The 27476-nt window shown below is 40.5% G+C and overlaps 1 protein-coding gene across 1 annotated transcript in view; it reads left to right on the top strand.

The window, feature by feature from the left end:
* Window positions 1–27476, top strand: part of LOC110522962 (26S proteasome non-ATPase regulatory subunit 1-like) — a 134815-nt gene that overhangs the window by 23234 nt on the left and 84105 nt on the right. The window contains exons 3-18 of the mRNA XM_036979048.1: window positions 14240–14283; window positions 14416–14489; window positions 14619–14788; window positions 15039–15246; window positions 15491–15635; window positions 16182–16408; window positions 16686–16743; window positions 16858–16986; window positions 18469–18557; window positions 18757–18835; window positions 18942–19115; window positions 19324–19435; window positions 22332–22528; window positions 23757–23779; window positions 24815–24899; window positions 25782–25846. Of these exons, the coding sequence (XP_036834943.1) occupies window positions 14240–14283; window positions 14416–14489; window positions 14619–14788; window positions 15039–15246; window positions 15491–15635; window positions 16182–16408; window positions 16686–16743; window positions 16858–16986; window positions 18469–18557; window positions 18757–18835; window positions 18942–19115; window positions 19324–19435; window positions 22332–22528; window positions 23757–23779; window positions 24815–24899; window positions 25782–25846 (1879 nt within the window). The remainder of the gene's footprint in view (window positions 1–14239; window positions 14284–14415; window positions 14490–14618; window positions 14789–15038; window positions 15247–15490; window positions 15636–16181; window positions 16409–16685; window positions 16744–16857; window positions 16987–18468; window positions 18558–18756; window positions 18836–18941; window positions 19116–19323; window positions 19436–22331; window positions 22529–23756; window positions 23780–24814; window positions 24900–25781; window positions 25847–27476) is intronic.

The following is a 27476-nucleotide window of genomic DNA, read 5'->3' as shown; positions in this document are numbered from 1 at the left end:
CATCCCAAACCATCTCAATTGGGTTGAGGTTGGGTGATTGTGGAGGCCAGGTCATCTGATGCAGCACCATCACTCTCCTTCTTGATCAAATAGCCCTTACACAGCCTGGAGGTGTGTTTTGGGTCATTGTCCTGTTGAAAAATAAATGATAGTCCCACTAAGTGCAAACCAGATGGGATGTCGTATCACTGCAGAATGCTGTGGTAGCCATGCTAGTTAAGTGTGCCTTAAATTCTAAATAAATCACAAACAGTGTCACCAGCAAAGCACCCCCACACCATCACACCTCCTCAAAGCTTCACGGTGGGAACCACACATGTGGAGATCATCCGTTCACCTACTCTGCATCTCACAAAGACACGGTGGTTGCAACCAAAAATCTCCAATTTGGACTCATTAGACCAAGGGACAGATTTCCACCGGTCTAATGTCGTTTGCTCATGTTTCTTGGCCCAAGCAAGTCTTTTCTTCTTATTGGTGTCCTTTAGTAGTGGTTTCTTTGCAACAATTCGAGCAAGAAAGCCTGATTCACGCAGTCTCCTCTGAACAGTTGATGTTGAGATGTGTCTGTTACTTGAACTCTGTGAAGCATTTATTTGGGCTGCAATTTCTGAGGCTGGTAACTCAAATTAACTTATCCTCTGCAGCAGAGGTAACTCTGGGCCTTTCTTTCCTGTGGCAGTCCTCATGAGAGCCAGTTTCATCATAGCGCTTGATGGTTTTTGCGACTGCACCTGTAGAAACTTGAAAAGTTCATGAAATTTTCCGCATTGACTGACCTTCATGTCTTAAAGTATTGATAGACAGTCATTTCTATTTGCTTATTTGAGTTGTTTTTGCCATAATATGGACTTGGTCTTTTCCAAAATCTTCTGTATACCACCCCTATATTGCCCACCTCTAACCCTACCTGATTGGCTCATACGCATTAAGATGGAAAGAAATTCCACAAATTTACTTTTAACAATGCAGACCGGTTAATTGAAATGTATTCCAGGTGACTACCTCATGAAGTTGGTTGAGAGAATTCCAAGAGTGTGCAAAGCTGTCATTAAGGCAAAGGGTGGCTACTTTGAAGAATCGCAAATATAAAATATATTTAGATTTGTTTAACACTTTTTTGGTTACTACATGATTCCATATGTGTTATTTCATTGTTTGATCTCTTCACTATTATTCTACAATGTAAAAAATTGTAAAACATAAAGAAAAACCCTTGTATGAGTAGGTGTATCCAAACTTTTGACTGGTACTGTACATCGTCCTGTTTTGTACGTATTTAATGTTGTTTTTATGTTTCAGTTTATACTTCAATTAACATTTAGCCACTGATAGTTAGTTTGAGAAACATTGTTCTTTCACTCAGGCTACCCATGCTTTTAATTATTTTAATTATCACAATAAAAAGGAGTTAAAAACAATGAGAAACCAAGAAATATGTACAAATGTTGTGCCTTAGTTCAGTCTAAAAATAATAGCAATTGCACTAATCCAACCATTTATGTGTTATGGGTTTACTCTAACTTGTATTTATGATTTTAAACTAATGGTTGTATAATTGCATATTCATCCAATATTAAATAAAAATATACTGAATTTAGTTGTTGGATTCTACTCTGTCTTTCATGATTCATTCATTGTTTTCAGGCAATTCATTCATAGTTTTGAAGCCGCTGCTTGTTAACCAATTACAATAACCAAATCCTTCAGTTAACCAACTACAATAGACTTATCAAACATATTTTATTTTGAAAGAGCAACAATGTAAGTCACACACATCAATTTTCATTTAAAATACGTACTAATGATGATACAAAACTCGTCTAAAATAAACATTCACTGTCATTATTTCTGACTGATGATTACTAATATTTTTTTTCTCTCCAGCGCTAGGGTTGCATAAAAACGTGTGTATGACATGAAAAATAACTGATTCATGCGAGACTGGCAGAATAGAAGCCGGTTTGTGGAAACAAAATCATACTGAAATGATGCATTACATTTCTATAAGATTCGAAATATGCAGTCTTTTGACACTGATTTAAATCATAATTTTTCTTCGCCCTTTTCAAGAATCAGCCAATTTGACAACGATGAGCAGTAATTTCACCAGGCACTAACTATATATACCTAACTATGGGTCTTTCGGAAGGGGGCTTTCATTATTGAGAAAAACAATTATTTTCAAGAGACAAGTGTCCCTCTTGAGAACAATGGACACTTTTACGGTCCTTTCAAGATTTTGATTTTCCATAAGTTCATTGTTGCTAACAAACGGTACCTGGGTTCTTGGAGTTGAGGGGGAGAATAAAGAACCAAACATGATAACATCTGCCGGTAAGCAGTAACGTTAGCAAATGTGAGCATGGAATACGGGAAAGATGCCGAGTCACATAGCTGGCTACCTATTTTACAAACTTTTCAAGCGAACTAACGTTACCAAACTAACTAGCTAGAAACGGACAAATGTATTCCAAAACATTATTGTTAGTTAGCGTTAGCTATATTGTTTCCTGACTATAGTCGGCATTAGCTGCTGGACAAAAATTTAGCTAACGTTACCTAGCTAGTTGGTTAACGTTAACTAATGTTAGCTGGCTGGCTATCCAAACTTGGCTACCTAAACTCAGCAAAAAAGAAACGTCCTCTCACTGTCAACTGCGTTTATTTTCAGCAAACTTAACATGTGTAAATATTTGTATGAACATAAGATTCAATAACTGAGACATAAACTGAACAAGTTCCACAAACATGTGACTTAACAGAAATGGAATAATGTGTCCCTCAACAAAGGGGGGGGTCAAAATCAATAATAACAGTCAGTATCTGGTGTGGCCACCAGCTGCATTAACTACTGCAGTGCATCTCTTCCTCATGGACTGCACCAGATTTGCCAGTTCTTGCTGTAAGATGTTACCCCACTCTTCCACCAAGGCAACTGCAAGTTCTCAGACATTTCTGGGGTAATTGCCCTAGCCCTCACCCTCCGATCCAGCAGGTCCCAGACGTGCTCAGTGGGATTGAGATCCGGGCTCTTCGCTGGCCATAGCAGACCACTGACATTCCTGTCTTGCAGGAAATCACGAGCAGTATGGCTGGTGGCATTGTCATGCTGGAGGGTCATGTCAGGATGAGCCTGCAGGAGGGTACCACATGAGGGAGGAGGATGTCTTCCCTGTAATGCACAGCATTGAGATTGCCTTCAGTGACAACAAGCTCAGTCCGATGATGCTCTGACACCGCCCCAGACGGACCATCCACCTCCAAATTGATCCCGCTCCAGAGTACAGGCCTCGGTGTAACGCTCAATCCTTTGACGATAAACGCGAATCCGACCATCACCGCTGGTGAGACAAAACCGCGACTTGTCAGTTAAGAGCACTTTTTGCCAGTCCTGTCTGGTCCAGCGACGGTGTGTTTGTGCCCATAGGCGACGTTGTTGCTGGTGAGGACCTGCCTTTACAACAGGCCTACACGCCCTCAGTCCAGCCTCTCTCAGCCTATTGAGGACAGTCTGAGCACTGATGGAGGGATTGTGCGTTCCTGGTGTAACTCAGGCATTTATTGTTGCCATCCTGTACCTGTCCCACAGGTTTGATGTTGTGTTGTTACACGTGGTCTGCCACTGCGAGGATGATCAGCTGTCCGTCCTGTCTCTCTGTAGTGCTGTCCTAGGCGCCTCCTTGCAGCATGCCTAAGGCACGTTCACGCAGATGAGCAGGGACCCTGGTCATCTTTCTTTTGGTGTTTTTCAGATTCAGTAGAAAAGCCTCTTAGTGTCCTATGTTTTCATAACTGTGACCTTAATTGTCTACCGTCATTAAGCTGTTAATGTCTTAACGATCCTTCCACAGATGCATGTTCATTAATTGTTTATGGTTTATTGAAGAGGCATGGGAAACAGTGTTTAAATCCTTTACAATGAAGATCTGTGAAGTTATTTGGATTTCTACTGATTTATCTTTGAAGGACAGGGTTTCTATTTTTGCTGAGTTTAGTTAGTACCTGCATCACATTAGCTGTTACCTTGTTGTAAGGTGTCAATAAAAAAACACATATTTTGACCAATGGGTAAAATATGTTAATTGTGTAGGCAGTGATCAACGAAAACCAATGGCCGAAACCTTACTTATCAGTCATAATTAGAGGTCAACCGATTATGATTTTTCAACGCCGATACCGATTATTAGAGGACCAAAAAAAGCCGATACCAAAAAAATTGGCAGTTTTTTAAATTTTATTTTTTATTTGTAATAATGACAATTACAACAATACTGAATGAACACCTATTTTAACTTTAATATAATACATCAATAAAATACATTTAGCCTCAAATAAATAATGAAACATGTTCAATTTGGTTAAAATAATGCAAAAACAAAGTGTTTGAGAAAAGTAAAAGTGCAATATGTGCCAAATGTTCTCATGAGTTCCTTGCTCAGAACATGAAAACATTTGAAAGCTGGTGGTTCCTTTTAACATGAGTCTTCAATATTCCCAGGTAAGAAGTTTTAGGTTGTAGTTATTATAGGACTATTTCTCTCTATACCATTTGTGTTTCATATACCTATGACTATTGGATGTTCTTGTAGGCTATTTAGTATTGCCAGTGTAACAGTATAGCTTCCGTCCCTCTTCTCGCCCCTACCTGGGCTCGAACCAGGAACACATCAACAACAGCCATCAAGCATGCAGAGCAAGGGGAATAACTACTCCAAGTCTCAGAGCGAGTGACGTTTGAAACGCTATTAGCGCGCACCCCGCTAACTAGCTAGCCATTTCACATCGGTTACACCAGCCTAATCTCGGGAGTTGATAGGCTTGAAGTCATAAGCAGCGCAATGCTTGAAGCACAACGAAGAGCTTCTGGCAAAACACACAAAAGAGCTGTTCTAATTAATGCTGGTGCCTGACATCGCTCAATCAGACTGCTCTATCAAATATAGACTTAATTATGACATAACACACAGAAATACGAGCCTTAGGTCATTAATATGGTCGAATCTGGAAACGATCATCTAGAAAACAAGACGTTTATTCTTTCAGTGAAATCCGGAACCGTTCCGTATTTTATCTAACGGGTGGCATCTGTAAGTCTAAATATTCCTGTTACGTTGTACAACCTTCAATGTTATGTCATAATTACGTAAAATTCTGGCAAATTAGGCGGCCCAAACTGTTGCATACACCCTGACTCTGCGTGCGATGAACGCAAGAGAAGTGACACAATTTCACCTGGTTAATATTGCCTGCTAACCTGGATTTATTTGAGTTAAATATGCAGGTTTAAAATATATACTTCTGTGTATTGATTTTAAGAAAGTCATTAATGTTTATGATTAGGCACACATTGAAACAAGGACAGTCCTTTTTCGCGAATACGCACCGCATCGATTGTATGCAAAGCAGGACACGCTAGATTAACAAGTAATATCATCAACCATGTGTAGTTAACTAGTGATTATGATTGATTGATAGTTTTTTTAGAAGATAAGTTTAATGCTAGCTAGCAAATTACCTTGGCTTCTTACTGCATTCGCGTAACAGGCAGTCTCCTCGTGGAGTGCAATGTAATCAGGTGGTTAGAGCATTGGACTAGTTAACTGTAAGGTTGCAAGATTGAATCCCCAAGCTGACAAGGTAAAAATCAGTCGTTCTGTCCCTGAACAAGGCAGTTAACCCACCCTTCCTAGGCTGTCATTGAAAATAAGAATGTGTTCTTAACTGACTTGCCTAGTTAAATAAAGGTGTAAAAAAAAAAAAAAGAATCTGCCAAATCGGTGTCCAAAAATACAGATTTCCGATTGTTATGAACACTTGAAATCGGCCCTAATTAATCGGCCATTCCGATTCCGTTTGATGTGTGAACCTGCATTGTATAAAAGTCTTCATTGCTTGCTAGTAAATCGGTCTGACTATTTATAAATTATTCAATAGCAGTCTAAAAAAGGTTGTTCAGGCTCTTAGGCCTGTAATGCGCTAATGTTTCAAATGAATAATGAGCCAATCCTCTCCAACCTAACATGTAAGTATGTTAATGGTTAATCGGTTAGCTGCAAATACATTTGATGGTTCAGGCTTATCGGTCTATAGGTTCATTTGTATAATTTTATGTAATGAAATTGCTGTGTGTGTGTTCGTTAGTCGTCATGCATCTTTTTTTTCACACGCACAGCATACAGAGCCTAATTTGAGGAGAGGAATAGCCTACCAGCTGTCAGACTGCGCAAGAGTAGCTCCTCTTAAAGCTTGTAGGCTACTGGAGTGAACCTACTTTTATAATCACAGTCATTACGCAACAAATAACAATTCTAAATGCAATCGCTTGTTAACTTTCGTGATGACAATGACAAAGGAGATTTTTATTTCTCAATCTCAACTCACAATTAAAGCGCTCCTCCCATTGACCTTTCGGGTGCATAGGCTATATATAGTCTACCTACCGCATCATCCACCACTTTGCAATGTGAGCTTCAGGCAGTATAATTCTTTGAAACCTGAATGTTTTACTTTACTTCAAATAATGAGACATTTCGTACTGGAGGCAATTATTTAATGCCATTAACCAGCATTTCTCTCCTGTTCTATTGGTTTTCATATCAACCCTCAATCTTTCATCATCCAGAAGCTAAAGTCACAATCCTAGTCGTACTAGCAACCCATTGTAGTTGTTGCTATTAGATTCCCCCTTTTCTAGGTTTCTAACTGAGATTTTCATCTGTCACAACTTCTCCTATTAGGTGCGCTGTTTAGAATGGTATTTTCCCCAAAATGCCTTTTGGCAAAATCTTTGAAAATGATATTTTTATTAGCTGCTTCATTACATGTTCAATAATAGTTTATAGCCTTTTGACTTTAAGATGATAGGCTTGCTATTGTTGCATTTTTCCATTAAGTGCTTAATGAAACATGTCCGGTCGTTGTATGCATGCATATATTTCGAGATTTTAGGGACAAGGTAATTTGGCCTTCAAGAGGTACCCAATCTGCCAGGGCACCAAGGCCATGTTCTATGGCACCAAGCCCATTAACCAAAATAGCCAATTATATTTATTTGAAAAACACTAGCTATTCTTTTATGAAAAAACTTTATGTAAATGTTGATAAATCATTTGCCTGTCAAAGTGTAGGTGATGTATGCATGTTGGCTACAGCTTCACTGATGCTGACATGAGGGAGGCACCAGAAAATGTAACCTAACTTTAATGAGACTTAATTTACAAATCGGCTTAAAGCCAGTCATGTTTCGCAAATATAATATAGGATAATAACTTCTAAAGGTTGGATTCTGTTGACATAGCTGCAGGGGTGTAGCCAGAAATGTGTTGGTGGGTGGGTTTGCAGAAATTTGGATGGGCCAACAGAGTATTTTTGCTCAATCTGATTGGATGGGCCTGTGCCCCCCCAGACCCACCCATGCCAACGCGTCTGCATGGGCCTACTGGAGGCACTGTTAGTTAGTAGAGAAAGGACATTGCTTGTTTCAAACCGCAAAATCACACACCGTGTAATCTGAGCGGATGCAGTCAACATTTTGAAACCATTTCGTCATTTCATGAGGCATGTCTTACCTTGTTCAAAGTAGATTAGCCAAATTCCAAATGTAGGGATATTGAGTGAATTATTAAATGAACACTTCTTCATATGCCATTGAAACCAGTAGGCTATTTATCTCATGTTCTATTGGTTTTCAAATCACTTTCTTCCATTGTCCAGCAGCCATGGACACAATCCTAGTCATATTAGCAACATATGCTAGTTGTAACATCTTTAGGTCTTCCCTCTTTCTAAATTTCTAAAGGATATTTTCATCTCTGTCACATGCAACAGCTCGTATTTGCGGTGGGCTTTTGAGAATGGTGTTTTCCTGCTAATTTGATTTTGGAACATTTGCACATATTTGTACATAATGCCGTGTGTGCATTGCTGCGCTTATGTGAAGAAGGAATAGTTTGTCAACATTTTAAGTTATATGTTTTGATCTGTTGCATCAGCCTCGTTGCTGTTATTAATAGTTTGTACAGTGGTTGTATGAATTAGGGATCTGTTTGGAATATTTATTTCTGGCACAAAACGTCAAGTTGGCCAGCTAAACTTTTGTACTACGGTGGATAGTAACTTGACATAAGCTAGTGCTTTTGTTGTTCGTTACTCATCTTGTTGGCTAAGGTAAAGTAAATGTGGACAGCTCTTCTAACACAGGGCTGTCAAATTCATTCCATGGAGGGCCTAGTGTCTAAAGGGTTTAAGACAGCAAAAAAAGAAACGTCTCTTTTTCAGGACCCTGTCTTTCAAAGATAATTAGTAAAAATCCAAATAACTTCACAGATCTTTATTGTAAAGGGTTTAAACACTGTTCCCCATGCTTGTTCAATGAACTATAAACAATTAATGAACATGCACCTGTGGAACGGTCGTTAAGACACTAACAGTAGACAATTAAGGTCACAGTTATGAAAACATAGGACAATATAAAGAGGCTTTTCTACTGACTCTGAAAAACACCAAAAGAAAGATGTATAAATATTTATTTATTTACACCTTTATTTAAGAACACATTCTTATTTTCAATGACGGCCTAGGAACTGCCTTGTTCAAGGGCAGAACGACAGATTTTTACCTTGTCAGCTCAGGGATTCAATCTTGCAACCTTACGGTTAACTAGTCCAATGCTCTAACCACCTGATTACATTGCACTCCACGAGGAGCCTGCCTGTGATGCGAATGCAGTAAGAAGCCAAGGTAAGTTGCTAGCTAGCATTAAACTTATTTTATAAAAAAGCAAATCAATCAATCAATCATAATCACTAGTTAAAACCTCTTGCGACGAGCAATCCCGGATCCGGGATCGTAATCATAGCCTCAAACGAATTAGCATAACGCAGCGGACATAAATACCCCTAGAAACTTTTCCTATTCATGAAAATCGCAAATTAAATGAATTAAATATATTCAAACACAAGCTTAGCCTTTTGTTAATAACACTGTCACCTCAGTTTTTCAAAATATGCGTTACAGCCAACGCTAGACAAGCATTTGTGTAAGTTTATCATGGCATAATGCTATGCTAGGCTCTGCTGCAGCAGGCAACATTTTCACGAAAATAAGAAAAGCAACCAAATTAAATAATTTACCTTTGAAGAACTTCGGATGCTTTCATTCAGGAGACTCCCAGTTAGATAGCAAATGTTCCTTTTTTCCAAAATTATTATTTTTGTAGGCGAAATAGCTCTCGTTTGTTCATCATGCTTGGCTGAGAAATCGACCGGAAAATGCTACCACTACAACGCTGAACTTTTTTCAAAATGAACTCCATAATATCGACAGAAACACGGCAAATGTTGTTTAGGATCCATCCTCAAGGTTTTTTAAACATATATATTCGATAATATATCCGTCGAGGCAATTGGTTTCTCATAAGAAGCGATTGGAAAAATGGCTACCTCAGTATTTTACGCAAGATTTTCTGCGGGAGACACCATGTGACCACTTGCTATATATGGTCCCTTACGGCTAATCTTCAATGGAAATGAGTAAAAATACGTCACAATGCTGTAGACACCTTGGGGAATACGTGGAAAATGTAAGCTCATTCGTAGCTCATGCACAGCCATATAAGGAGTCATTGGCATGAGGCGGTTTAAAAAAATGCGGCACTTCCTGGTTGGATTTGTATCTGGGTTTCGCCTGTAACATCAGTTCTGTGGCACTCACAGACAATATCTTTGCAGTTTTGGAAACGTCAGTGTTTTCTTACCAATGCTGTCAATTATATGCATAGTCAAGCATCTTTTCGTGACAAAATATCTTGTTTAAAACGGGAACGTTTTTCATGCAAAAACTTTAATAGCGCCCCCTAATGCATAACTGGTTTTAACTACACATGGTTGATGATATTACTAGTTTATCTAGCGTGTCCTGCTTTGCATATAATTAATGCGGTGCGTATTCGCAAAAAGGACTGTCGTTGCTCCTAACCATAAACAACAATGCCTTTCTTAAAATCAATACACAGAAGTATATATTTTAAACCTGCATATTTAGCTAAAAGAAATCCAGGTTAGCAGGCAATATTAACCAGGTGAAATTGTGTCACTTCTTGCGTTCATTGCATACAGAGTCAGTGTATATGCAACAGTTTGGGCTGCCTGGCTCGTTGCGAACTAATTTGCCAGAATTTTACGTAATTATGACATAACATTTAAGGTTTTGCAATGTAACATGATTATTTAGACTTATGGATTCCACCCGTTAGATAAAATACGGAACAGTTCCGTATTTCACTGAAAGAATAAACGTCTTGTTTTCGAGATGATAGTTTCTGAATTTGACCATATTAATGACCAAAGGCTCGTATTTCTGTGTGTTATTATGTTATAATTAAGTCTATGATTTTATATTTGATAGCGCAGTCTGACTGAGCGATGGTAGGCACCAGCAGGCTCGTAAGCATTCATTCAAACAGCAATTTTGTGCGTTTGACAGCAGCTCTTCGCAATGCTTCAAGCCTTGCGCTGTTTATGACTTCACGCCTATCAACTCCCGAGATTAGGCTGGTGAAACCGATGTGAAATGGCTAGCTAGTTAGCGGGGTGTGCGCTAATAGCGTTTCAAACGTCACTTGCTCTGAGACTTGGAGTAGTTGTTCCCCTTGCTCTGCATGGGTAACGCTGCTTCGAGGGTGGCTGTTGTCGATGTGTTCCTGGTTCGAGCCCAGGTAGGAGCGAGGAGAGGGACGGAAGCTATACTGTTACACTGGCAATACTAAAGTGCCTATAAGAACATCCAATAGTCATAGGTATATGAAATACAAATGGTATAGAGAGAAATAGTCCTATATTTCCTATAATAACTACAACTAAAGACTCATGTTAAAAGGAACCACCAGCTTTCATATGTTCTCATGTTCTGAGCAAGGAATTTTTTCTTTTTTTTTACATGGCACATATTGCACTTTCTTTTCCAACACTTTGTTTTTGCATTATTTAAACCAAATTGAACATGTTTCATAATTTATTTGAGGCTACATTTATTTTATTGATGTATTATATTAAGTTAAAATAAGTGTTCATTCAGTATTGTTGTAATTGTCAATATTACAAATAATTAATAAAAAAATAGTCTGGTTAATCGGTATCGGCTTTTTTGGTCCTCCAATAACCAGTGTCGGCGTTGAAAAATCATAAGCGGTCGACCTCTACCAGGAACTTGCAGGTGCCTTGGTGGAAGAGTGGGTTAACATCTCACAGCAAGAACTGGCATTTCTGGTGCAGTCCATGAGGAGGAGCAGGTGGTGGTGGCCACACCAGACACTGACTGTTACTTTTAATTTTTGACCCCACCTTTGTTCAGGGACACATTATTCCATTTCTGATGCTTGAGAAGGATCCGATCACGTGACTGGCATTGGCTTATAGGAAATTAGATATCTGAGCGAGCCATGTGAGTGAGAGATGGCTTCGGAGCACTGCAATTGGCAGCTAGGAGAAAGGATGTATAATGATTATGTTCAGCCCAAGGGCATAATGTCCAATTTGGCCGCAAGGCATGGAAATTCAAAGCCCTAAATTGCAGCCCTCCTATCCTCGTGAAGTAGAATAGTAGCCTAGGCTATACAGTGTCGCCCGGCAATACACTTTTATAAATGCCCATGTGGTAACCTACCGTTTGTATAACAGGCAATTTACCGTTAATCACGGTCATTTGGTTACATTAATTTCTGTTAATGCATTTATTAAGTACAGTAATTTACTGTTCTCATTCTCGGGGTGGAAATGTTATTTGCAGAGTTCACAACCTGCTATACTTATGAGAAATACGTTTTGGTTTGTTTCATATCATTTATGTGCTCCTTGTGGGTATATCTCTGTCCTGTTGATGGAGTGCACACACCTGAAATGCTGTACACACCACTTGCGTGCGCTGCAAAATAAATGTACACGTTATTCAATTATTGCACCCACACTGCTTGCGTGCGACAGCGAGCGCCTGCGTGGCCAGGCACTGAAATAGAAGTTGGTTCTATTTGTGACGTTTCTTTTTACTTCCATTTAAATTATAATAGTTCTTCACAATGTTTTAAAAATGTTTCCAACAACCTCCCCCTCGATAATCAGCATTGCTGATCAATAGGCTATGGACATGTTACGTGTATTTGTTTCAATTTTAGTGATGGTCAATTTCATCTTCATATTATAGCATAGCTGTCCCTTTCATGCTTTCCTTGTCAATTCATTATCTTCTAGGCTACATTCGGAAACTCTAAGAGATGCCTAGGTTTTTTAATACGTTTTAAAGAAAAAAATATTTGCTATTGTATCCGACATAGGCTGGTGGCTTTTGATCCTCTCCAACCTGGCATTTCTTAATTTGTTCATTAATATTTATAAGTAATAACTTGAATAATAATAGTAATGAAATGCCATAATGGTAACAAAGTGTAATGGCTTGTTTCAAATAGGTTTTATTAAGAAGCATATCCATGTAAACAAGTGTACAAACAGAATTTTGACCTCCCCTTTTTTGACCTCCCTTATTCTGTTGCCGCAGAGGGAGGAAATGGCTCAGGGATTTACCCATAATGCCAATGGTGACTTTAAAACAGAGTTTATAGGTTGTGATGGGAGATAACTAATGATGGATCAACAACATTGTAGTTACTCCACAAAAGTAACCTAAATGAGAGTGGGGGGAAAAAAGGAAGCCTGTAGAGAATATTCCAAAACATGCATCCTGTTTGCAATAAGGCACTAAAGAATAACTGAAAAAATGTGGCAAAGAAATTACCTTTATGTCCTGAATCCAAAGCCTTATGTTTGGGGCAAATCCAACACAACTCTTCACTGAGTACCACTCTTCATATTTTCAAGCATGGTGGTGGCTTCATTATGTTATCGGTATGCTTGTCATCAAGGACTAGCTTGTCCCGTCATACACAGGAAGACTTAAGGCTGTAATTGCTGCCAAAGGTGCTTTAACAAAGTACTGAGTAAAGGGTCTGAATACTTATGTAAATGTAATATTTATTTGTTAAATCTGAACCTGTTTTTGCTTTGTTATTATGGGGTATTGTGTGTTGATTATTTTTTTCATTTGGTTGGTTTAACATTTTCAAACAAACAAAATTCCTAAACAAAACCACGTGACCATGCAAGTCATTTGTTTATTGGACAAAAATGCTCACGTTAAATCCATTGATGACTATCATCACTTGTGTCCCAATCTTCATATTACTTTCGCTTTGTAAACTGCACAATAGTCGCTCTAACTGCGATGTGAATAGGCTATATTCAGTAGCCTATATCCCCGGGATATAGCTCTGTCTTCCCTAATCTGCATCAGATGCTCTCATAAATGCACCGCAACTCATAATGTTTCAGAGACGGGGCCTAAAACGAACACCCCCCACCACCAAATGCGGTTAGATTTTGGCATTGGCGGGTAAGAATGTTTAATATACCAGCCACGTTGACGGGTGGTCACACTCAGGGCTCTACAGTGAGCATTTCATAAAAATGGTCAAAAGTCAAGTATGAGCACGTGAGTTGTGTAGTTAAATAAATGCTACAGTAACTGTTTTCAAAGTATGTCTGTTAGGGGTGTGGGCGCAACTCAATATTAGGAAAGTGTTCCTAATGTTTGGTATATGCAATGAAATTATACAGAATTGCAAGGAATTATACGTTTATAGACTATTTTAATGTATTGTTTTCTCTTTATTCAACCCACCCTCCCTTCATCTACACAATATTTCATGACCCTAAGCCCGCCCATCCCGTGGATGGGGACAAAGGGGACATCGGCTGTGCTGGTACGCACTTGATCAATGAGACACATTTGACATAAGTTCCGAAAGTAACAATTCTCCTACCTAGCAGTTTTTCATGTTCTATTATTAAAAAAGTACCGAAGTTTCGGGATACGGTGCAGCAATAAGTTAGTACTTCGGTAAAATTGACTGAATGCTTCCAGAAACGTTTATTTTGATGATGTACCAGTAGTCACCAAAACTGGTTTGCCCTGCTCATCTAGCTAGTAGGCAAACTAGATAATGTAAAACAACATGCTGTATAATTTGTTTTCAAAGCCTGGTTAACGCGGCTACCATTTGACCTGTTTGGGCTTCACATGTAGCTGATAGCTAGGAAACTATGACAAACGTTAACTAGCTAGGTACACATATGTATCAGGTTTTATCCATGATGTTGAAACTGACTAGCTACATATTCTTTGATTTCAGCTGGAATCATTTCGCTCCTGGATGAGGAGGAGCCCCAGCTAAAGGTATCATAAACACAGCTTGTTATCCAGTGAGAATACACCAGGGGTCACCAATCCTGGACCTAGAGTACCTAAAATCCTATTAGACCATGATCTTTACATTTTATTCTAACGTTGGGATTGTTTTGCTTGTAGGAGTTTGCTCTGCACAAGCTGAACTCCATTGTCAATGACTTCTGGGCTGAGATATCAGGATCTGTTGACAAAATGTACGTATTTATTTTTTTTGATAAGGAAATGATGCACAAAGTTGTCCGTTTTATTGGAAGAGACGCATGACAAGGTAAACTTCTTCATGATAAATGGGTTTATTTCGAAATGGTGTTCTCTCCTCACAGCGAAGTCCTGTATGAAGATGAGACGTTTCGGAGCAGGGCGTTTGCTGCCTTGGTGGCTTCTAAAGTGTTCTACCACCTCGGGGCATTTGATGAGTCGTTGAACTATGCTCTAGGTGCAGGAGACCTTTTCAATGTCACAGACGACTCTGAGTATGTGGAGACCATTATCGGTGAGTGATGTCACAACTGCATGTGTCCCTAAGTACACAATCTTGATGATGACCTCAGGGTCCTGCTGATCTTTAGGCTTCCCTTTTGTTACATTACCCATAGACACCTCAATAACGTTAAATTGATGTATACCCACTGACCAGCATTGCTAATTCAGATATCAACTCACTGATACCACAAATCACAGCGGTTAATTATTCCTCAGCGGTATAAAGCAGTTATTTGATGACCTCTGTCTCGCCCTCTTAGTCAAATGTATCGACCACTACACCAAGCAACGGGTGGAGAATGCTGAGCTTCCCGAGGATGAGGAGAAGAAGAGCATCGATCCCCGGCTCGAGGGCATCGTCAACAAGATGTTCCTGCGGTGCCTGGGCGACCACAAGTACAAGCAGGCCATCGGCATTGCCCTGGAGACGCGGCGCCTGGACATCTTTGAGAAGACCATCCTCGAATCGGTCAGTGGTTCCCCTGGTCGTCTTCTGAAACAATTCTGTTTTGGTTACACAAATTAAGTTTAATTAGACTACTTAATGTAATTATTAAAAAATTATTATTAAAAAATTATTAGCTTCATGAAAATCCACAGATCATTGTCTTTTTGGTTTTGCCTACATTTGAATGGAATGTTGTGGTGTAAATTTATATCTTCCAGTAACAACTTGCAATCCTAACCCTCTTCCTTTTTTTCGTCTTCAACGGAATGACGTTAGTGGCCTACTGGCCTACAGCTTGAAGGTCTGCATGTCACTGATGCAAATTAAGAAGTTTCGCAATAAGGTACTCCGAGTGCTAGTCAAGCTCTACATGAATCTGGAGAAGCCTGACTTCATCAACGTTTGCCAGGTAACAGGAAGAAAGGACACTTCGATTTGGGCTTAGATTTTTTTTGGTATCCATTCAGCTTCCCACAGTTTGGTGGTAGGATGGTGGTTCTCTGATTTCACCAGCTGAAACTAACATCTTGACCCAGTGGAATTAGTCATTCAATGACAAATTACTTTGAAAATTAACATTATCACATGCACACCTTATTGTTAGGGGGGTTTGTGAGAAACTGCACGAGGAAACGAGAAGACAAACACTATAAAGAGAAGACAAACACATAAACCACTTTTATTTGTAGCAATGTTTTGGTCTGAGGTGGGTCTTCATCAGGACAAACAGGTTGCCCATACTCACATGTATTGCCAGCAGACTCAGTCGCTTTGAGGCTGACTAGAGATTACCGGTCTTCATTCCCCCACCTAAATCTCTTTTTGTTTTGGTTACTGCAATTCAGGTTTTAGCTGCAAATGTGTTCAATGTCAAATAAATACACTTTACTAATACAAGGAAGTAACCACTTGACCACCATGCATCACACTCAAACTTTGTCTCACTCCTCCACAGTGCCTGATCTTCCTGGATGACCCACAGGCGGTGAGTGACATCCTGGAGAAGCTGGTGAAGGAAGACAACCTGTTGATGGCCTACCAGATCTGCTTCGACCTGTATGAAAGCGCCAGCCAGCAGTTCCTCTCCTCGGTCATCCAGAACCTGCGCACTGTGGGCACGCCCATCCCTGCCGTGCCCGGCTCTACCAACACGGGCACCGTGCCCACCCTGGACAACGACAGGTAGGCGAGTTGGAGGGTACAGCCTCAAGGTCTGAAGGGTAGGTAAAGGAAATAAAAAAAGGTTACGGAAAGATTGAGGGAGCAGGGAAAATGGGTAGAAAATGTAGTAAGATGTGTTAAAATTGAACGTCGGTGTAGGCAGAATATCTTGACATTTCACAGATAATTTACTGTGAAACTAAGTTGATTTTGCCAATAAGTTGAAGTTTAGCCAATCAGGATTGTATTTTATCTTTGAAGTTGCATGGAAGTTATCATATTTTCTCCTTGGTCTCAGTGATGCTATGGAGACGGACGATAAGGCCGGCAGCTCCCCTGCAGGAAAAGCAGCAGACGTGAGTACGAAAGATCCAATGTTACCCCCACCTCTACCAGGTGGTTGTCTTTTGCAATTTTAAATGGTTGTTGTCACCCAAAATAATTGGTCAGCCCTGCCTCTGTTTGCATAGAACGATGAGCCAAAGGACCAGAATGCAAAGATGACAAAAATTCTCAGCGGCGAAATGGCCATCGAATTGCATCTACAGTTCCTCATCCGGAACAACAACACAGACCTAATGATTCTCAAGAACACAAAGGTAAAGGATGCCAGTATGAGTATTAGACATACAGTACCAGTCTCAAGTTTGGACACCTACTCACTCAAGGGTTTTTCTTTATTTTTTACTATTTTCTACATTGTAGAATACTGGGGTAGACATCAAAACTATGAAATAACACATGGAATTACGTAGTAGCCAAAAAAGTGTTGAACAAATAAAAATATATTTGAGATGCTTCAAAGTCCAACTCAACCCAAACCATCTCAATTGGGTTGAGGATGGCTGATTGTGGAGGCCAGGTCATCTGATGCAGCCCTCCATTACTCTACTTCTTGGTCAAATAGCCCTTACACAGAATGGAGTTGTGTTGGGTCATTGTCCTGTTAAAAAACAAATGATAGTCCCACTAAGCGCAAACCAGATGGGATGGCGTATCACTGCAGAATGCTGTGGTAGCCATGCTGGTTAAGTGTGCCTTGAATTCTAAATAAATCCGCAACAGTGTCACCAGCAAAGCACCATCACACCACCACCTACATGCTTCACGGTGGGAACCACACTTGCAGAGATCATCAGTTCACCTACTCTGTGTCCGACGAAGACACGCCGGTTGGAACCAAAAATCTCCAATTTGGATTCATCAGACCAAGGGACAGAGTTCCACCGGTTTAATGTCCATTGCTCGTGTTTCTTGGCCCAAGCAAGTCTCATTTTCTTATTGGTGTCCTTTAGTGGTTTCTTTGCAGCAATTCGACAATGAAGGCCTGATTTACATAGTTTCCTCTGAACAGTTGATGTTTAGATGTGTCTGTTACTTGAACTTAGTAAATTTGGGCTGCAATTTCTGATGCTGGTAGCTCTAATGAACTTATCCTCTGCAGCAGAGGTAACTCTGGGTCTTCCTTTCCTGTGGCAGTCCTCATGAGAGCCAGTTTCATCATAGTGCTTGATGTTTTTTGCAGCTGCACTTGAAGAAACTCAGTTGTTCAACTTTTCTTCATTGACTGACCTTCATGTCTTAAGTATTGATGGACTATCGTTTCTCTTTGCTTATTTGAGCTGTTCTTGCCATAATATGGACTTGGCCGTTTACCAAATAGGGCTTTCTTCTGTATGCACAACTGATTGGCTCAAACACAATAAGAAGGGAAAGAAATTCCACAAATGTACTTTTAAGAAGGCACACCTGTTAATTGAAATGTATTCCAGGTGACTACCTCATGAAGCTGGTTGAGAGAATGCCAAGAGTGTGCAACACTGTGAAGGCAATGGGTGGCTACTTTTTAGAATCTCAAATATAAAATATATTTTGATTTGTTCAACACTTTTTTTTTGTTGCTTACTACATGATTCCATATGTATTATTTCATAGTTTTGATGTCTTCACTATTATTATAATACAATGTAGACAATAGTGAAAATCAAGAAACTCTTGAATGAGTAGGTGTTCACACTTTTGACTGGTACTGTATATATTGGATATATACAGGATTTTTTTTTAACCTCTACCTATTCCAGGATGCAGTTCGAAATTCAGTGTGCCACACAGCCACGGTCATAGCCAACTCCTTCATGCATACGGGAACCACAAGTGACCAGTTCCTCAGGTATAGCCACTATGCTTTAACATCAACAGCTATAACATTAACAAATGGAGACTATCATCTTCTGTTTTGCCAGTCCAGTTTTACATTTCTCTTTTATTGTGAGGGTGGTAGTGGGGTACATTTACCTAGTGGTGTGAGGACATAAAGGAACAACGCTGTGTTTAAATGTGTGATGTGATTTTATTCATTATTTTAACAGAGAGAACTTGGAGTGGCTTGCAAGAGCCACCAACTGGGCCAAGTTCACAGCCACTGCCAGTCTTGGCGTCATTCACAAGGTAAACTTTTGCTGAAACAATTTTGGATAATAAATAAATAGATATCTGAGACCTCTTTTGTTTTTTTTATATAAAGAACCACATTTCACCCACATCTCTGTTTCAGGGCCACGAGAAAGAGGCGCTGCAGTTGATGGCCACATATCTGCCCAAAGACACCTCCCCTGGATCGGCCTACCAGGAGGGAGGTGGCCTGTACGCCCTCGGGCTGATCCACGCCAACCACGGGGGGGACATTATCGACTACCTGCTCAGCCAGCTCAAGAACGCCAGCAACGACGTGAGTGGCAACAAGATGCGTGACATTTATTGTGCCCAATTCCAAATCAACCCATAGCCTCCCTACCCCTTTGGTCACTTAGATTTGATCTTGTGTGTAAGCAGTATAGAAATAATTATCCGAAGCCCATCAGAGGGATATCATATCACATTTGAGTTGAATACAAAGTTGTCTTCGTGTCTGTGGTTTGCTTTGTTTCCTTCCACAGATTGTCCGTCACGGCGGAGGTCTAGGCCTGGGATTGGCTGCCTTGGGTACGGCCAGGCAGGATGTTTACGACCTGCTCAAGTCTAACCTGTACCAGGATGATGCAGTAACAGGTACATGAACCTGAACAGACAATAGGGAATTCAGTGCTATTCAAGTTTAAATGTAGCCAACTAGCATCTCTATGTAGCCTTTATAGAGTGTAACATGGGATGTCAAATCCCCATCGGTAGTGAATTCAGAAAAACATTTTGATAAGAGTTCAGTGATACTAGAAAAAACAACATAGGAGCACCGTGTTGTCCTATTGTATATCCTATAGGAGCACTGTGTTCTATATGTAGAGGGCAGAGATCATTGAGGCGTGGTCTGCATTTTTCATACAGACAAATATGGAAACGGTCATCTTTCTGTTTTGTATGCGTTCTCCAATATATTGTATTAAAAGCACATTTTTGTTGCACTATTCTCACACACACAAACACTCATCATTCGCTGCTTCAAGTTCAGTAGCCTATACCTCTCCTCTCCTAGTTGGGCATGCAAGATCGTGTGTGACAATAGGCTAAATGTGTGATCTCAATTAAATGCATGGGCAGAGAAGCATGGTACAGTTTCTTTCCAAGGAAATTCACTTTAATACGATTAGGCTACAGTTTACTACAGTATCTTGAAATAAATATTGATAATGGAAAGAAGTGGAGGGCGCTCAACCAACAGATATACTTTTGAGAAGTTGGGGAAATGTTGCCCATGCTCTGTCAATGGGTTGTGCAGTGCATTCTGGGCAATTCTGGGAAAAAAGGAGCGCTCTCCTTCAAGGGGTGAAGGGGAGTTTATTGGGCGCTAGCTCAAAAACCCAACATAAGCACGAATTTCGTCAACAAGAAGTACAACATTACAAATCTTTTAGTATTATCGTATAGCTTTATAATCGTGACATTACATACTTTTGAGGAAAATAGGCACGTTTATCGACATATACACTGACTTTGAGAAGGGGATTGTGTGACAATTAGCTTAACGACTACGTGACTCGCATGACAACTTGAACGCGATTGGTTGACAATCTGCTGCGTGGGGCGTTATACATTTCTTTATTCATTGTATTCCTATCTGCTTTCTATAATATATCTGGCAACAGCACAATGCAAATCACCCTGGACTAAAAAGGCAGACACAAATAGGAAAAATTAAGTTCAATTACACATTTCTCAAGGTAGGAATATCGCAAAAATATGATCAATGGCTCATTCGAGAGAAGAAATCCTTCTGAGTAAAGACATCGGCCAGTATTGAAATTTGACATGTATGATACATGTTTTTGCGATCTAAAAGTTGTATTCCTGTTAACTTCCAGTGTAGTCAATGACTTCATCATGGTGCTACGTCATACCGGATGGATTTCTGGCTGCTTAAACGCTGTTAAAACTTCTTGCTCCTACTTGAGACGCAGATGTCTCAACTAGGCACCTGGAAATGCAAATGCGCTACGCTAAATGCTAAATGTACTTGTTAAAACTCAAACGTTCATCAAAATACACATGCAGGGTATAGAATTAAAGCTACACTCGTTGTGAATCTAGCCAACAAGTCAGATTTTTAAAATGCTTTTTGGCGAAAGCATGAGAAGCTATTATCTGATAGCATGCAACACCCCAAAATGCCTGATTGCGACCTAAACAAAATATTTAGCGTAGCCGGCGCTACACAAAACGCAGAAATAAAATTAAAACATTCATTACCTTTGACGAGCTTCTTTCTTGGCACTCCTATATGCCCCATAAACATCACTATTGGGTCTTTTTTTCGATTAAATCGGTCCATATATACCCAAAATAGCCATCTATGGAAGCTGTGTAATTCAGAAAAAAACATAGTTTTAAAACGCAGCGTCATTTTTAAAAATTAAAAAAGTTGACGATAAACTTTCACAAAACACTTCGAAATACTTTTGTAATCCAACTTTAGGTATTAGTAAACATTTACAATCTATCAAAATGATCACTTGGCGATGTGTATTCAATAGCTCCTCGTCTTCAAATCAATGGCTGAAAATGTGCACTTCAAAACATCCTGGCGGAGACCGGAAGAAATGGAATCCAGTTAGTTGGATTTACCAACAAAAAACTCCCCGGATAATGACGACAATGGCGACATGTGTGGAATCTGTAGGAATTGCATGCAGGTCCATAATTAATTTTGTGCCCTTTTAACAATCCATGAAAGTGACGCATGGATATTATTTTTAGCTTTCAGTGAGCAGTTTTTCTTGCGCTTTTCGATGAAACACACGATCTGTTATAGTCACAGCCGTGATTTAACCAGTTTTAGAAACTTCAGAGTGTTTTCTATCCACACATACTAATCATATGCATATACTATATTCCTGGCATGAGTAGCAGGACGCTGAAAAGTTGCGCGATTTTTAACAGAATGTTCGAAAAAGGAGGGGGTAGGATGAAGAGGTTTTAACTCAAATACAGATGAAAACATGAAATGACCCAGGGAATTGATAGAACATCACTCAGAGATGCACAAAAACAATATAACATTCAAAATGGGTGAACCTTTCCTTTAAGGTAGGCTAGATTATGGAAAACGTAGCTGAAGTAAAAGCGCAAGTGTCCGTTCTCTTTCCAACTCTGGCTCTTTCAACCTGTCAAGCCTATTGGCTGATATAGCCCAGTAATACCGATAGCTTAATATAATTGGCCACGTGAGAATTTCTTGGTTATTTTTGCCCATTTTGGTTTTGACTATAAGGCACAAAAATTGCTGGGACCATGGCTGCCAAGCAAGCTGTGTCACATACGCCTAAAATAACAATTGCAGGACTGCGGTTTGGTACGGGACCAGTTCTTGCGGGTGGGAGTCGGACAAAAGGCCAGCGGGAGTAGGCACGTGAGGTATGAAAAGTTGTAGGAGTGGGTGGGATAAAGAAATCAGTCCCGCACAGACCTCTACCATCATGCGGTGCTCATGTCTGCGTCTGCCCTCTGTTCCCAGGTGAAGCTGTGGGGCTGGCCCTGGGGCTGGTCATGCTGGGCTCGAAGTCGGCACAGGCCATTGAGGACATGGTGGGCTACGCCCAGGAGACGCAGCACGAGAAGATCCTGCGCGGCCTGGCCGTTGGAATCGCCATGGTCATGTACGGACGCATGGAGGAGGCAGACACGCTCATCGAGAGCCTCTGCAGAGACAAGGTAACAGTCACACGCACACACTCTTCTTCAATTATACCTGGTGATGATGGGTATATGCATTCTCAGCACTTTGCATTGTAATTTATTCACATTTATTCCTTGGCTATGCACCCATGACAGTTAACCCTTTTGCCTATTGTTGCCAAATGTGGTTGCTTTTGCTTTTTTCCTGCCCGTATTCATCTGTATTAATTTACTGTGACCATGAATACCTCTCTTGAACTGTACAGCTCTGGAAAAAATTAAGAGACTGATGGATATTTTTCTTAAATCAGCATCTCTAAATGTATGGCTTCCATTCCAGTGTCTGTTGAATTCCAACACAGGCACACCTCATTCTACTGAATGAGGTACTAATTAGGTGATCATCTGAACCTTATTTAACTAGGAAAAGTATAAAAAACACTGCTGTGGTCATCACTCTCCTCTTGCAATAGGACCAGCTGGATGGCAAAAGCAGTGCTAGTAGTACCTCAAGTAATTGGAATTAAAAATAACAATTGACCATGCCAAAAGAGTTGAAAAGGAATGTTTTGAGTGAGCGAAATAAGGGTTCAATTATGGCTTTACTGGCAGAGGGATACAGTGAGTGTCAGGTTGCTTCCATCCTTACAATTTCAAAGACGGCGGTTCATAAGGACAAGGTCAAGCAGCAGACATTGGGGACAACAAAGCTACAGACCGGCAGAGGGCGAAAATAACTCCACTGACGGGGATGACCGACAACTCATTTGAATGTCACTCAACAACCGTAGGATGATATCAAGTGACCTACAAAAAGAATGTCAAAAGGCAGCTGGGGTGAAGTGCATGGCGAGGACGGTTCGAAACAGGCTCTTAGGGGCGGGGCTGAAGTCGTGCAAAGCTAGAAAAAAGACCAATGAGAAGAAAAGAGCCAGGCTGAGGTTTGCAAAAGACCATAAGGATTGGACTGTAGTAAGGAGTAAGGTCATCTTCTCGGATGAGTCCAATTTTCAGCTTTGCCAAACACCTGGTTGTCTAATGGTTAGACAGAGACCTGGAGAGGCCTACAAGCCACATTGTCTCGCACCCACTGTGCAATTTTGGAGGATCTGTGATGTTCAGGGGGTGCTTCAGCATGGCTGGAATCGGGCAGATTTGTCTTTGTGAAGGACGCATGAATCAAGCAAACAAGGTTGTCCTGAAAGAGAACATGCTTCCTTCTGCTCTGACAATGTTCCCCAACTCTGAGGATTGTTTTTTCCAGCAGGACAATGCCACACAGCCAAGGTGTGGATGGAGAACCACCAGATCAGGACCCTGTCATGACCAACCCTGTCAGGGCCTGAACTCCATTGAAAACCTCTGGAATGTGATCAAGAGGAAGATGGATGGTCACAAGCCATCGAACAAAGCCGAGCTGCTTGAATTTTTGCGCCGGGAGTTGCATAAAGTCACCCAACATCAATGTGAAAGACTGGCGGAGAGCATGCCAAGAAAATCCAGGTTATTCCACCAAATATTGATTTCTGAACTCTTCCTAAGTTAAAACATTATTGTGTTTTAAAAATGAATATGAACTTATTTTCTTTGCATTATTCGAGATCTGACAACACTGCATCTTTTTTTGTTGTTTTGACCATTTTCTGCAAATAAATGCTCTAAATGACTATTTTTATTTGGATTTGGGAGAAATGTTGTCAGTAATTTATAGAATCAAACAAAAATTTTCATTTTACCCAAACACATACCTATAAATAGTAAAACTAGAGAAACTGATCATTTTGCAGTGGTCTCTTCATTTTTTCCCAGGGCTGTCTATTTCTACACTGAGGTTGGAATAATATTGTGAAAATCCGCTTTTAGTGTAAAAGCTGTTCAATTGAAATAACAGCCTGTTTTGGTGGGTGTCGGCCTGCCCGGTGACGACATCAGACGGTAAATGAGTTAATAGACCAATAAGAGTGTTCAATACCACTGCCAAAAACAGCTAAATTTCAGTTTTCCCCTCCCCATTTAGACCACTCCCTGACAGTTCTATCAAAATGCTTGCTTGAGAAATGACTCTTTGCTAAGAAGTTGTTTTTTTTTCTTCTTTTTGGCTATTTTGATTGAGAACGATCACCGTAAGGTTCTTAATTGTTACCCAGAAATGATTTGATATTGAGATGAAAATGTCTGCAATGGACCTTTAAAAAAAAAATGTGCTAGATGTCAAATAAGATGTAGATGTTGTTGACCACACATTGTTGCCATGGCTAGACTTACTGCTGCAGACTCGTCTCTTAACTAAGGCTTTGTGTTCTGTCACTGTGTCTGCTCTAGGACCCGATCCTGTATGTACACAGTGGGCATGGCCTACTGCGGCTCCGGAAACAACAAGGCCATCAGACGTCTGCTGCATGTGGCTGTAAGTATCCTCCTTCCCCTTTCTCACGCAAGACACCGACAACCAGGTAACAGAGCACGCCATGGATAGCCAAGCTATTAAGTATTGTAATTGTGAGGATGGTTATGACAGTGTGTTGGTATACTATATACAAAAGTATGTGGACACCCCTTCAAATTATTGGATTCCAAACTGCCTCTGGAAGCAACTGAGAAAGCCCTTTCCTGTTTCAGCATTACAATGCCCCTGTGCACAAAGCGAGGTCCATACAGAAATGGTTTGGTGTGAAAGAACTTGACTGGCCTGCACAGAGTCCTGACCTAATCCCCATCTAACACCTTTGGGATGAATTGGAACGCCGATTGCAAGACAGGCCTAATCGCCCAACATTGGTGCCCAACTTCACAAATGCTCTTGTGGCTGAATAGAAGCAAGTCCCCGCAGCAATGTTCCAACATCTAGTGGAAAGCCTTCCCAGAAGAGTGGAGGCTGTTATCACAGCAAAGGGGAGACCAACTCCATATTAATGGCCATGATTTTGGAATGAGATGTTTGACGAGCAGATGTCCACATACATCTGGTCATCTAGTGTATATTTTTCACGATAATTAAATCCTTTGGTAGTACAGAAAGCCCAAATAGATTAATTAATGTTATTGTTACTGGGTCAGATGGTTGTTCCTACAGATGGCAGCCTGCATAAGTGAAAGTTGTGATTAAGCTTTGATATGAGCTGTTTATGAACAAAAGTATGGACTTCTCCCAAATCTTTGATATTTTGGCTGATTGGGAGTTTTTCGTTTTTGCTTTTGTGCAGCAAAATTATTAGTAGTGGATGTTACATTATCATCTTGCCCCAACGCATTCTTCCTGCTGTTAATTCATCATTCTCTACCTTTTCAGGTGAGCGACGTGAACGATGATGTCAGAAGGGCAGCGGTGGAATCCATTGGATTCATCATGTTCAGGTAAGGCCTTGGCTCTATACAAACCTGTATACCTCTATGTAATCCCCTTTTTGCCCAGCTGAGGTCCCCCTACTTTCAGCCTCTTAGTCCACTGTGAGTCTCAGCCAAGCGAACTCTGATTAATCAGCCCCTACTTGTATACACATAGATGGCATTCTTCCCATATCCCGGGAATACTTTCCAAATGCGTTTGGAGTATGTCCTCGAATGGGTATTGTTGGCCGTTTATGTAGCCTCCTCCCCCTTATCCCGACCGTTAAAACATCCAAAGCAAACAGTGAGATAGATATCTTCCGCCCAGACCTCAGATTAATAGATGGGGCTTTTCCACTTGTGAATGCCACTGGGGCTGTTACCCACCTTCTGCCCAGAGGTTAATCCATGTTCTCCCGTCAAGTATTAGGTTTTCACATGTCTTCACCACAGCCTGTGGAATTGTCTTCTTGCTTGGCTAGAGAGTTAATGTTGTCTGAACACTTGTTTTGGGTTTTAAGTAACCAAGGGCATGCAGTATAGTTACATTTAAGCCCAGTTGGAGCTCTGGGCTGATCTGTTTTCTTATAAACTGAATTGTTTATGTAAGTGATGGGTGTTAAATGTTTTGAAAGTGTGATTAAGTTTCTGAAATGTGAGAACTTGTTTGATGTTCAAGTTAAATCTATTGTGCATGAAAACCCTTTGAACCACCCTTGTGTTGGTCCGTGCAATGGTTTTCGGTAGTCTTATCCAATTATTAAGTATTAATCATGATCAAAGATATGACACATTTTGAAGTGATTTTACTCTTAAAGTATTTCATTGCATCGTTGTAGCTTAGCCTACCTCAAGGAGCTGAAACTATCCCTCACTTTCCTACAGGGTTGGCACTCTTAAGTGATCCCCATGTGATTGGTTTTCATGCGGAATATCAACATGACGTAATGACCAACATCTCCCCTGTCAACATCTCCCCTATCACTCATTCTCTGACGTGAATTTACCCATCAGGCAGCACTGCAGCATTAAACAGTGCGCTGGGCCAAGTGGAGGAACATGGCGGTCTATTTTAAGCCCAAAAAAGGTTATGTGATATTCCCATGATCAATTGGCTGTTAGATAAACCGTGTGTAAATCCTTCATGTGTTTAGAGAGCCTCCCGAGCAGCAACAACCCCCCCCCCCCCCCCCCCCCCCCCACACACACACACACACACACACTCCCTTCTCTGTCTTGGGAAGCCAGGATGTGGTGCTCAGAGCCGCTGTCTCTGAGTGGGCCTGAAGTCAAAGGTCAGCTCCAAAAGACCATGGGTATATTCTTCCCCATTGGCTGATCTCAGAACTTTCAATGCATATATCTGCAAAGGTTCTGTATGAATCAAATGTGGGCTTATTGCATTACATTTCAATGCAGGGTGGTACACCCTGTGTACTTAATAATATTATTATAGATTTTATGCTATGGACTCCAGAATTAGTTAAACTCACCCAAAAATAATACCCTTTTTGTTTTATTATGTCAATTCCTTCGTTGTTTTTGCTTAGTGACGTCACTTCATTCACTGGTATGGATTTTGTAATGGAGAATTTGTCAAAATGCCCTCTTTTATGGCCACTCCTAAAGTGATCATGACACTAGGCACTTAACTTCA

This window comes from Oncorhynchus mykiss, chromosome 5 (genome assembly GCF_013265735.2).
Source record: "Oncorhynchus mykiss isolate Arlee chromosome 5, USDA_OmykA_1.1, whole genome shotgun sequence".
Lineage (NCBI taxonomy): Eukaryota > Metazoa > Chordata > Actinopteri > Salmoniformes > Salmonidae > Oncorhynchus > Oncorhynchus mykiss.
This window is presented reverse-complemented; position numbering and strand designations above follow the sequence as displayed.